Below are 11,089 nucleotides of genomic sequence, written 5' to 3'. Positions count from 1 at the left end.
AGGGGAAGCTTTTATTGTAGGAACTTTATTTGCTTAGGTTCTAGATACTTTCCTTTCAAGCAAACCCTTTCTCGAAAGTACGCGAGGCGCTAGCCGCACATCCTCGCGGCTGCCAAACACACCGCCGCCTCCCAGACTCCACAAAGCTGGAGGCCCGCGGCTCCGGCACTTCAGTACCACAGAGGCCGCCTTGGCAGCAGCTGCAGCGGCTGCTAAAGTTCGGCTAGGCCCGGAGCTTCGGGGAAAATGGTTTTCTCAGCTCGGAAGGAACCAATGTGGCTGATGTCCGGCACTCACACGTGTGTGTGCTCACGTGTGCAGGAGCGCATGTGTGTGTGCATGGGAGGAGGGAAACGGGCTGCAGGAGAGAAGGAGGTGGAAGCAAATCTGCCCCAGAGTTCTTACTGCCTGCTCCTTTGTCTCCTTGTTCCGTCCCTGTCACACACCCAGCTAAGGGCGCGCGCGCACGCACACACACGCACACAATTCCTCTAGCATCTGCTCTCAGGCAGCATTTCCAATGTTTTGTGTAAGTCAATTGGACAGCGAACAAAAAAAGCCATTTGCTCGGTATTATTTAAAACAGACTTCATAGGGCCACCCTTTTGTGGAAGCTTTATTTGCACTAAATGAATAATCTTAATTGCATCACTCTCGAATTAAAAATCAATGCTAATCAAGTTGAGAGTAGTAAATATCAGTTTTCATTGTGCCTGGATAGAGGGCATTTTTCTTGTATTGCAAATAAAAATACAAGTCAAATAACTTTAAAAGGGCATTATGTTCTGCTACAAATACAATTGAAACGGATTGTTTAGGAGCAGATCAGAAATGGTACAGAATTTTGCACTTAATTTCCTCAGTTATCATTTACAATAAGAACCTCTGGGTTTGACAGCCAAGTCTAAACAGTAGTAAATTAGTACAAATTTATACTGATTTTACTCTAATAATCGTAATAAAAGCTTATAGATTTGGCACTAATTACATAAATGCCTAATGATCTTGAAAATTACTCTGGTTAGAAATATATTACTAATCTAAACTTTGTTGTTGGCTGGCTCTGAAAAATCAGAACATTAGAAATGGTTCGCTTCACTTGTGCAAAGCACTTTAAATTGTTCTAGTAGTTTAACATATTCGAGAGGAAAATAAAGAGCATTTAACTTTATTTACAGTCATAAGAAGAGCTGAGAGCCCTGCAGAACTTAGAAACTTTGACCAAAAGATCGGGTTGTGGGCAAGGAAGCAAGCCTGCTCGCTGCAGAGCATCGGGAGCCGGGGTGGGAAGGGTGTGGAGCCTGAATCCACAACGTGCTGGGGCCCTGGAAGCTCTTGGGAAGTCGACTCCTTTTTTGCGCTCTAGGCCTGCGGAGGGGCTGGGACTGGAAAGGCCCAGGGTCCCAGCTAGGGATTCTGGACCTTAGGCCCAGGCCTGCTGGTTGGCAACCAAGTCTAAGCTGGTCTGGAGGCCGCGGTGTGCCCTTGTGTTCCAGACTGGCAGGGCAGAGCCGCGGGAGGCTGGCAGGTGTCACCCAGAGCGCGCGGGCGGGGGAGACTCTCGGGTCACACGGTTGTCATGTCCTGCTCGGTCCCCAGTCTTGCCTTTGCCTCAGGAAGATCCTAGCTCAAGGAGACAGAGCTGCGCCTTTGGAGCGAGCAGGGCGGGACAAGGAGAAGGAAAGGCGTTCGGAGAAAAATCGCAGGGAAACACTAACAGAGGCCGGGCCTGGAAGCCCAGGGCAACGCCGAGGCTGCCGCCGCTGCTTTAGCAGCTGCTCGGAGCTGGAGCCACCAGGGCTGCCACTGCCGCCTCCTCCGGGCGGGCGCGGGCGGGCGGGCGGAGTGGGGGACTCTCCGGGCTCTGACATTTGCAGGCTGCCCTCCTGATTGGTCCCCTCACCGAGCTGCTCACGGGTTCATTCAACTGTTAAGCACCTCCCCGTCTCTCTAAAGGACATTATAATGCAAGAAGCCCCCTTTTTAACCACAAACCGAATTTTCTTTCATTTAGGTGATCTATATATATCTATATCGTATAGCTTATAGCTTATATCTATTTTAAATAACTTAAAGCAGCTAAAATTTTGGGGGGAACAGCTTTCGCCCTGGAGCGGTGCGCGATGCTGTCTCACGCCGACCTCCTGGACGCCAGACTAGGTGAGTGCGCGCCTCTCGCCGGGGCAGCCAGGAGAAGTCGGGGCAGGAAATTGTCAATTTGTTCCTTATTTTACCTTAATGTGCCCTAAATGGACTAATTTCTTTAAAAGTAATTGTGCTGCATTAAAGTTTAATTTGATTTAACAACGTCCTTTAAAAAAATCTATGGAATATGTAGATCCAAAAGAGGAGTTGGGAAATGTTACTTTTTGTTTTTCCTATTTTTTTCTCTTACCCTCTCCCTCTTATTATTATTATTTTTTTGAAAGGCGATCTACCCCGTGATAATTTCTTTGGAGGTGTTTTTCTCTTTTTTCTTCCTGTTTCCTTGGATTTGGGATTTCTTTCTCCTCTTTTCTCTCTCTTTTTCTCTCTCCCCACTGCCTTTTTCTCCCCTCCTCGTCTAAGTGTGGTTGAATTTGTAAAAATCTGGCATGAAGAAGAAGCCGCTACAATTGAAGCGATTTGCTAAGTGTGCTTATTGAGAAAAGAGAAAAGCCAAATTCATCCTCACAGGCATCGTTGCCTGCAAAAGACTTGGCATTGCCAATGGCTGAGAGGAATGCGCCTTTTATTTTTCCGGAAAGAGAAGCTGGATTCCCTAAAGTTTGATTCGCTGCTATGTCTATAGAGTTTACTTGAGTTTCTTTAATGTTGACTGGGTTTCCGGTTTGGGAATCTTTGGTGATGGATGTGACTCCATTTTCCAAACACTTTCTCTGATTTGAGGGGGAGGCGGAGCTGATTTGGGTTGATTTCGGGGGGTGGAAGGCTTGGGGACTTATTCATCTTCCGAAAGTGAGAGGGAATCGGCTCAGGGCCGGAGGTAGAGTTTGTCACCCTGCCTAAGCTCACGCAGGTGGGGCAGCAACCGAGGAATTGTTTGATTTTCGTTCTTTTCCTTTCCTTCCATTTTCCCTCTCGGATATGCTCTCAGGTTCCTGGGGCGCCAGGTTATAGTTCATGAAAGGGACTCCGAGGCATGTTTCATTGAGGAGACTGGGAGTGTTTCGTTGTGGGCCAGATAAGAGCATGTGCTGCCTTCTGGAGCCGGCTGCGGAAAGAGGGGAAAGGGCCGGGAAATGGGATCCCTGCCCCGCTGTCCAAATCCGGGGGAGCACAGCCGAGCATCTTGGGAGTTTCCTCCGTAGGGCGAACGCGGGCGCGGAGGGAGCCGAGGATGGGGCCGAAGGAGGACCGCGCGGGGAAGATAATTTCCTCTGGCATCGCTAGGAAGGTAGTGACCACGGTCTCCTTGCCTTCTCAGGTATGAAAGATGCCGCCGAGCTTCTGGGCCACCGGGAAGCGGTGAAGTGTAGGCTGGGCGTGGGGGGCTCCGACCCCGGGGGCCATCCGGGGGAACTAGCGCCCAACTCCGACCCAGTCGAGGGAGCCACTCTGCTGCCTGGGGAGGACATCACCACTGTGGGCTCCACGCCGGCATCGCTGGCGGTGAGTGCAAAGGACCCGGACAAGCAGCCGGGGCCACAGGGCGGCCCGAACCCCAGCCAAGCCGGCCAGCAGCAGGGGCAGCAGAAGCAGAAGCGCCACCGGACGCGCTTCACTCCCGCGCAGCTCAACGAATTGGAGCGGAGCTTCGCCAAGACTCACTACCCCGATATCTTCATGCGCGAGGAGCTGGCGCTGCGTATCGGGCTCACGGAGTCCCGAGTGCAGGTACGTGGGGTGTGGGCGCCGGGGCAGAACGCAGGGAGCGGGCTGGAGGATTTGGGCAAAGGACGCGGGGTCTTTCCTTCCTCTTCCGGGATCCTGGGCTTCGTTTCGGAAACCTTTGCTCTTCTGCCGGGAAACTGGGCCGGATCGCCACCCCCCAAAGGACAGGCAGGGCCTCAGTATCCCACCAGTATAACCACACCCCAGCAGAAACTCCTCAAAAGCGAAGCGGGCATTGTTCGACTGCTCGGTCTCCGCCTTCCTCCTGAGAAGGGGACCTCCGCCTGACTCTCCCACTCTCTGCGTCTCCCAGGCGGCTAAGCCGAGAGAGCACGCGCTCCACTCCAGTTTGCGTTATTGACAAGTATTTCATTACCTTCTAATGAGTTTGTGTTACGGCCTGGATAAATGGGGGAATGCAACAATTGTATAGAAAACATGAAAGGGGGGATAAATCGTAAAGGGCATCTTTTAAAAAAGATTCACACCTGGTTTTCACGGTGCATTATTCTCTTGAATATCACCATCCCGCCGCTCTCAGGCAAAATACCCCTAGTTTTGATGCTTTCAAAGGATTTGGACTTTGGTGGTCAACGAATGTGCAGCGGGCAGCCACAGCGATGCTCCACGGCCTGTGAGCCTTGGTTAAACCCTAAGAAAACAGAAGAGAAAATGAAGGCTTTCAGTTGTGGATATCGGGTTTGAAGACAGAACATTTAGGGCAGGAAAGATTGACAGAAATACTAGACAAAACAATTACTGACCCTTGTTCTTGTCCAACCATCCTCCAAGTTTAAATTACATATTAACAGCAAGCCACATCTACAACTTTTCTGACAATTGGCAATAAAAGCACAAGCCGAATGAATCTCATCTCCCCCACCCCGCTTTTAAAAAATGACAACAATGTATGAAACATTTTATGGGCAGGTGCTGGAGACGAATTTCCAAGACGGGCACTTGATCCTGAGCTATCCAGGGTGCTGAAAACTTCCTTTCCGGTCTTGAAGGTGGTGTTTTGTGGCCGTTAATCCTGGGCGTGGACCTACCTCAGCTCTAGATTCTTCTACAAATTAAGTTTCAAGATCTCAGTCACTTTCCACTTGATCAGAGAGGGGACAAGGATGTCCATAATCACAGTGTTGAGTATTTCAGTCTCCACTGGGCATATAGTCTAAACTGCGAAAGTACTGTGGGCTTGTGTACTATATAGTCAGCAAATGGATGTCATTAGGTACTTAAAGTGGTCAAATTAATAAAGTTATATTTAGGTATAACATAGATCAACATTTTTACTCAGTATAAACCTGGGTGGTTTCCTTAGTGAACTCTGGACCACGGGCTATTGATACTAAGCTAAAGGAATGTTAATTGCATTGTGCAGATACATATTACTAATGCCCTTAAAAATTGTTTTTACCTCGCATCTCTTTTTAAATCTGAAGTTGAGTTCAAACCTTAAAGGAAACATACAATTTCAACATTTTCATTACTGGTAATGATAACAACAGCTTGTTAAAATCTTGTAGGTTCAAAATAATAAATTTGCTTTTTATTCCTCAAGAGAAATACTACCTAATAATTTTTTTAAAGAGTAAAATGCTGTTGCTTACCATAGGCATATTGGTAATTAGTTTAAATTAAAATAGAACTTAAAATCACAAATAAAATATAATTGGACAACTGATTTTATGAAAAAAGAAAATGAGATCTATTAAACTTTATTAGAACTCCCAAAGGTTAATGGCAGCAAATCTTTTAATAGAAAAAGTTGTAAATGAAATAAAATATAAACTATGTAATAGAAACAGTTATTTTCAAAAAGTACACAAAAGAATAATCAAGAAGAAAAAGACAAAGTACTTTAATTGTGGTAGCATAATGTTCAACCAAAGATAATAGCTTGAAGCTGCTGATAGGGACAATTTAATAGAATGGCAATTCCAATATTTTAAAAAATAATGTCCCATAGTTTAAAAAGTAATCAGATCAACATAACCTTTTTAATTAACATTTCAAAATGATTAACATTATGTAATGTAATGCAAAAATAATTTATGAAAAATGTATTTACTTCACAATTCACTGTACCATTGCTCCTTGACCAAATTCAAATTAAATAGTAATTGGTTTATGTTCTTATATGATGAGTACTTCATAGTTTTCTTTATAGTTAACAGATTGTCACCCATTCTTTTCAGTATGTGGGCCACTGCACTGATTAAAAATGATCTAAACATTTATTGCAGTGGTATGTTTTTAAGCACACTTTCTAGTTCTAGACTAAATGATCCAGCATACTTATTTTTATCTATAACTGGTATATATCATATTTTTAAGTATTTATTAAAGCACCTCTACTCACTTGGAGGCCAATTCCATGTCTGATATCGCTCCCCTTTTCTGGCTAGTATAATAAAACCATTCCTTTTATAGCATGCCATTATTAGAAACCAATTTCAGAATTATTTATAACCTGGAATGGCTTATTAAGCAGCAATGCGAGAATCATGCAAATTACGCGATCAAATGCAATATAATAAGCATAATCATTAGTCTCTAGCACGGATTAATTAACTTTCAATATTTTATTTACATAAAAACCAAATCAGTGAAATAACTTCTGCACAGTCAGGCTTGCCTTTCAATATTTTATAGGAACAAAAATAATGTGCTGTAATTCCATTGACCGTGTCCCCCAGAATGGCCCTGTCACCTGCCACATCTTAATAGGGGGACAAGCTGAGAGTATTTTCTAGTTTTCTAATGGAATGAGAAATTGCATTTTCTTCCTCTCCCAGCACTATTAAAGTGTAATGAATTCGGCCCAGAGTTCACGGCTGGCTGATCGAAATGAACCTGAGATCTAGGCTTTAATACAGCTCCCCAGATTTCCTCCCAAATCTTCACATTAATCATTTACTGGATTCCAATGAGATCTTCATAAAGCATTTGCTTCAAAGGGGGAAAAAGTAATATTCTCTCCTCCCTCTCTTTCTTTATTTCTGAGCCATTTATAAGCGGGGAATTAAACGGGCTATATATTTTAAAATACATTTACAGTATGTCTGTATTACTGTAACAGCAGATACCACAAAAGTGGATTTTTAAATTCCAACCTTCATTAGATCCTCACTGTTGTATCAAGCATTTTCTGAGAAGAGCTGCGTTTCAAACTGAGTACAAAGTTGGCCCGTCGCTGGGGTTAATATATTTTCTGGAGTTGTCATCTGTGCATTCTCAAACTCTCCCTTAGGTTTTGCCTGCATTTTAATCTGCCATGCTCTAGTTTTCAAGTGGAAACATTCACATTTTAAAAACATATGCATCATAGCTTGGAACGGAGGTGCTCAGACCCCATGAAGATTTTGTTCCCCAACCCCAGTAAGCCATGAAACATAAAAAATTTTGTAGCCGTCATTTGACTACTAACCCTCAAACATAATTGAGCACGATTTTTCGATTATTCCTGTAATAGTTAGTTCTTTAACAGATGTTCTTTTCCGCTTGTGCCTGAGATTCAGAAGCCTTGCTGGCGGGTGTGTTTTCTGCTGAGATTCTACCGAGCCATTCCTCCCCCTTCTTTCTTCTGTTCTCCCCACTCCTCACACAAGTCGGCCGTCCTCATCCTCTGCTGTGTGCCCGAAACTCTGAAACATTTTGGGAGTCACTGACACTTACTAGGTGTTGGAAACCGGGTTTCAATGTACAGATATCTTTCAAAATACACCTGTGTGTGCAGTGTGAGGTGCGGGAACAGTTTCCACACAGACCCGGTCCCTCTCCAGGGCCCCAGCTGATTTACCAACCCCCATCCTGCCTTGGATGGGTAACACAAAGCAATCTGTGACCGCCGAAATTTCCTTGGCTCCTGCAGGTTACCCTCTGCCCAGGGCTTCTAACCACAGCTCAATTCCAGGGGCCGCACCCGATCCCAGCCACTGCCCTGGCCCTGCTGCCCTATTAATTCATTGCACCACCAGCTCAAGGGGCTTTAGCAGAGAAGGGACCAAGGGTCTTTACCCAATCCGGACACTGCTGTAAACAGAAAAGTGGGAAATGGGGTAGAAACCAGTGAAATATAAAATGGTGGCATGGATACAGTGTTTAATAGGTAATGGCCCGGACAAATGCGGGCAGAATTGTAGATTGCAAAATGCCGTTCACACTGGTAAGTGGAGAGTGTGTCTCCACTTGGCAGGTATGAAGGTACTTCTGTGCATAGCTGTCTTACCGGAAAGGGGGTCAGGTACATCCAGACTTGTGATACTTTAGCTTGCAGGATAAACACTAAAGAGCTTGGATTGATGGATGAATACCCTTGTGGCCAAAAATACGGTGGTCAAATTGCATGGGCCAAATTCTAAGAGGAAACTCCATCGGTATCGGAGCTGTGTTCCACATTTGTATTTATGGACAGTAAGCCTCCAATGGACTGGATATTAAACTGCAAGCCTGCCAAGTAGGCATGCTGGCTATTTTTTAAAAAGAAGATCAAATTAAAAATACGGGGTATGAGAGGTTACTTTGGTCAGGCAGTTTACCTGATATCTTTCATGAAGAAAGGCTCCTTTCCCTGTGGTCGTGCGCTTGACATTCATAGGCAGATTTGTCTGGTAAGGTCTGAAATTCCAGGGTCACAGTTAAGAAAGAATAGTAAAAGGCTTATTTTCATGTGGAGTTTATTTTATTTTATCAAACACATCTCCTTAGAAAGACATATGGGTTTGTACAGCAAAATTAAATTAGACTTATAAGTAGTGTGAGCTTTAAACTTGACTTCCTTTCATTTGTAGTGGTCAGAAAATTTGCTTTTGGTTTATAGGTGAGGGTGTGGTGTGAGGGAACTGGAGGCCTTGTTATTTGGGATCCTCAGTAAATTCCTGAAAAGAACAGACTTGAAGGCCGTGGGTCTCAGGGCTCTGGCAGCAAGTTCTAGCACACCTGCACAGCCCACATAAAGGGACCTTTAGAGGGGTCCTGAATGAAGCACAGAGACTTGTGTCAGTAGTACGTGAAAGTCACGATGGCAACCCAAACAACGCCCTCACTCGGTGCGGCTCGCTTTCCCACACGAATCACTATATTAACCCCTCCGCTCTGTCATCCGTGGCGTTAGGGGTTTTCCTTTGTCTTTTGATTTTGAAACTGGCTATGTCATGTAGGGCCCTTCATCAATTTCCAAATTTCCAGCGTTTCTGAAAATTCTATACCCCATCAGTGTTATAAGGCACGCTATTAAGCCACATGGGTACACATGTTTATCTTCATTTGTACACCTGTGGATCCAGCCTTGACACATGCCTGCCTGCAGACCTGTGCGTCTAAGCCATGCATCGAATGCGCCACAAGCAGGGGCGTGGTGAACACGGCACACGGTTTATGTTTGCACTGTGCGTATGGGATCCCTGTACGATCATATAGGACTAAGGGAATAGGTACTCGGTGGGTGCAAGGGGCGCTGGATGACTGGAGCTGCTGGAAAACCAGGGTCTCTAGCTGGAGTTGGGATCCATGGCACTCGTTCTGCCTGGGGCCGAATGGGTGTAACTTACGCGGATTTCTCGGACTTAAGCCCCCATCCCTGTGGCTGCCGGCTCCCTAATAGTGCCCTGTCTGTCTCCCTCCTTGTCCGCTCCAGGTCTGGTTCCAGAACCGGCGCGCTAAGTGGAAGAAGCGCAAGAAGACCACCAATGTGTTCCGCGCGCCCGGAACGCTGCTGCCCACCCCAGGCTTGCCTCAGTTTCCCTCAGCCGCTGCCGCTGCTGCGGCCGCCATGGGCGACAGCCTTTGCTCATTCCACGCCAACGACACCCGCTGGGCGGCTGCAGCCATGCCGGGTGTGTCACAGCTGCCGCTGCCGCCGGCGCTGGGCAGGCAGCAAGCCATGGCGCAGTCGCTGTCCCAGTGCAGCCTGGCGGCGGGGCCGCCGCCCAACTCCATGGGCCTGTCCAACAGTCTGGCCGGCTCCAACGGCGCGGGGCTGCAGTCGCATCTCTACCAGCCGGCCTTCCCCGGCATGGTGCCCGCCTCCCTCCCTGGCCCCAGCAACGTCTCTGGCTCGCCCCAGCTCTGCAGCTCCCCGGACAGCAGCGACGTGTGGCGGGGCACGAGTATCGCCTCCCTTCGCCGTAAGGCGCTAGAGCACACAGTCTCCATGAGCTTCACTTAATGCAGCCGCGCCCGGCCTGCTCCGTCCCCGGCACCGACCCCAGGACCCTCGGGCGCGCGCCCGGGGCCCCCTAGCTTCTTGGGCCCCTGCCTGCGTGCCCTGCCCCGTCCCGACCCCCGCCTCCGCCACTTCTTGTTTGGTCCTCTCCTCCTCCACTCTCTCGGTCTCACCCCAAGCTCCAGCACACTAAGCCTCTCCTCCGCCAGATTTCGCTCGCTCCAGTCTCCCATGCCCCATCCCCCCAACGCCCGCCAGCCCTTCTAACTTTGTCACCCAATTCCTCCCGCCGCCCCACCTCTAGCGCCTGATCCCACCCTTTCCTGCTACACCCGCCTCCCCGCTTGCACTAGTCGTGCTTGCGCCCTTTCCCGGCCTTCTGACGGGCGCCGTTTCCACCCGCACCTTCGACACGACGCCTACGACGCCTACGACCCCCTCGCCAGCAGCCTTTCCTCCGGTCCCTTCTTTCCCTGTGTCACGTGTCCCTCCTCCCGCGCCCAGCAAAAAAGCATCCTTCCCACCATTTTACTTACCAGGGAGTCGACTCAGGATCTGAAATCAAACACCAATGGACTGGTTTGTGGGCAGAAACACACACACTCGCACTCTCGCTCACTCTCAGACACTACACGCACACGCGTGCGTGCACACACACACACAGTACACCTAAGTCACACACAGACGTGTTCAAGGGACTGCACAATGTTAGGAATTTTTGTCTTAAAGGAGGACAAGCATCTGCTACCAACAGCCTCATCTGAGGGCCCAACTGATACAATTTGATTTATCCTTGCATTCTTTCTCCAAACTCCTCTTTGTTTACTCTTCCACCATCCTACCCTTGCCTCATCCACCCAGTCACATCCATGCAATCCTCTATTGGCTTACAAAAAAAAAAGTTGTAATTTTATCCTACTTTTATTTTCTTAAGCACAACTGTGTGAGGGTATTGAAGAAGGGAAAGCTTCTCAGGAAGAACATGCCAGTGGATTGGGTGGCTGGAGTAGACTAAAGCAGTCATGTGATGAAGAGGCGATCTTATCCATTTTGATAAGTCTTTATAAGAAATAATAAACATGTAAG

At 47.4% G+C, this 11,089-nt stretch overlaps 1 protein-coding gene across 1 annotated transcript; it reads left to right on the top strand.

Moving 5' to 3' along the window:
* The first annotated feature begins 2,123 nt into the window (after positions 1 to 2,123).
* OTP (orthopedia homeobox) lies at positions 2,124 to 10,006 on the top strand. Its single transcript, XM_037032420.1, has 3 exons — positions 2,124 to 2,160; positions 3,428 to 3,837; positions 9,476 to 10,006. The coding sequence occupies exons 1-3, from the start codon at positions 2,124 to 2,126 to the stop codon at positions 10,004 to 10,006; spliced, it is 978 nt and encodes a 325-aa protein (XP_036888315.1).
* The last annotated feature ends 1,083 nt before the right edge of the window (positions 10,007 to 11,089 follow it).

Source organism: Sturnira hondurensis, unplaced genomic scaffold, assembly GCF_014824575.4.
Source record: "Sturnira hondurensis isolate 20B ecotype Veracruz unplaced genomic scaffold, ASM1482457v3 Scaffold0021354, whole genome shotgun sequence".
Taxonomy (NCBI): Eukaryota; Metazoa; Chordata; class Mammalia; order Chiroptera; family Phyllostomidae; genus Sturnira; species Sturnira hondurensis.
The sequence above is the reverse complement of the archived record's forward strand: the minus strand, read 5'-3'. Positions and strand labels throughout refer to the sequence as shown.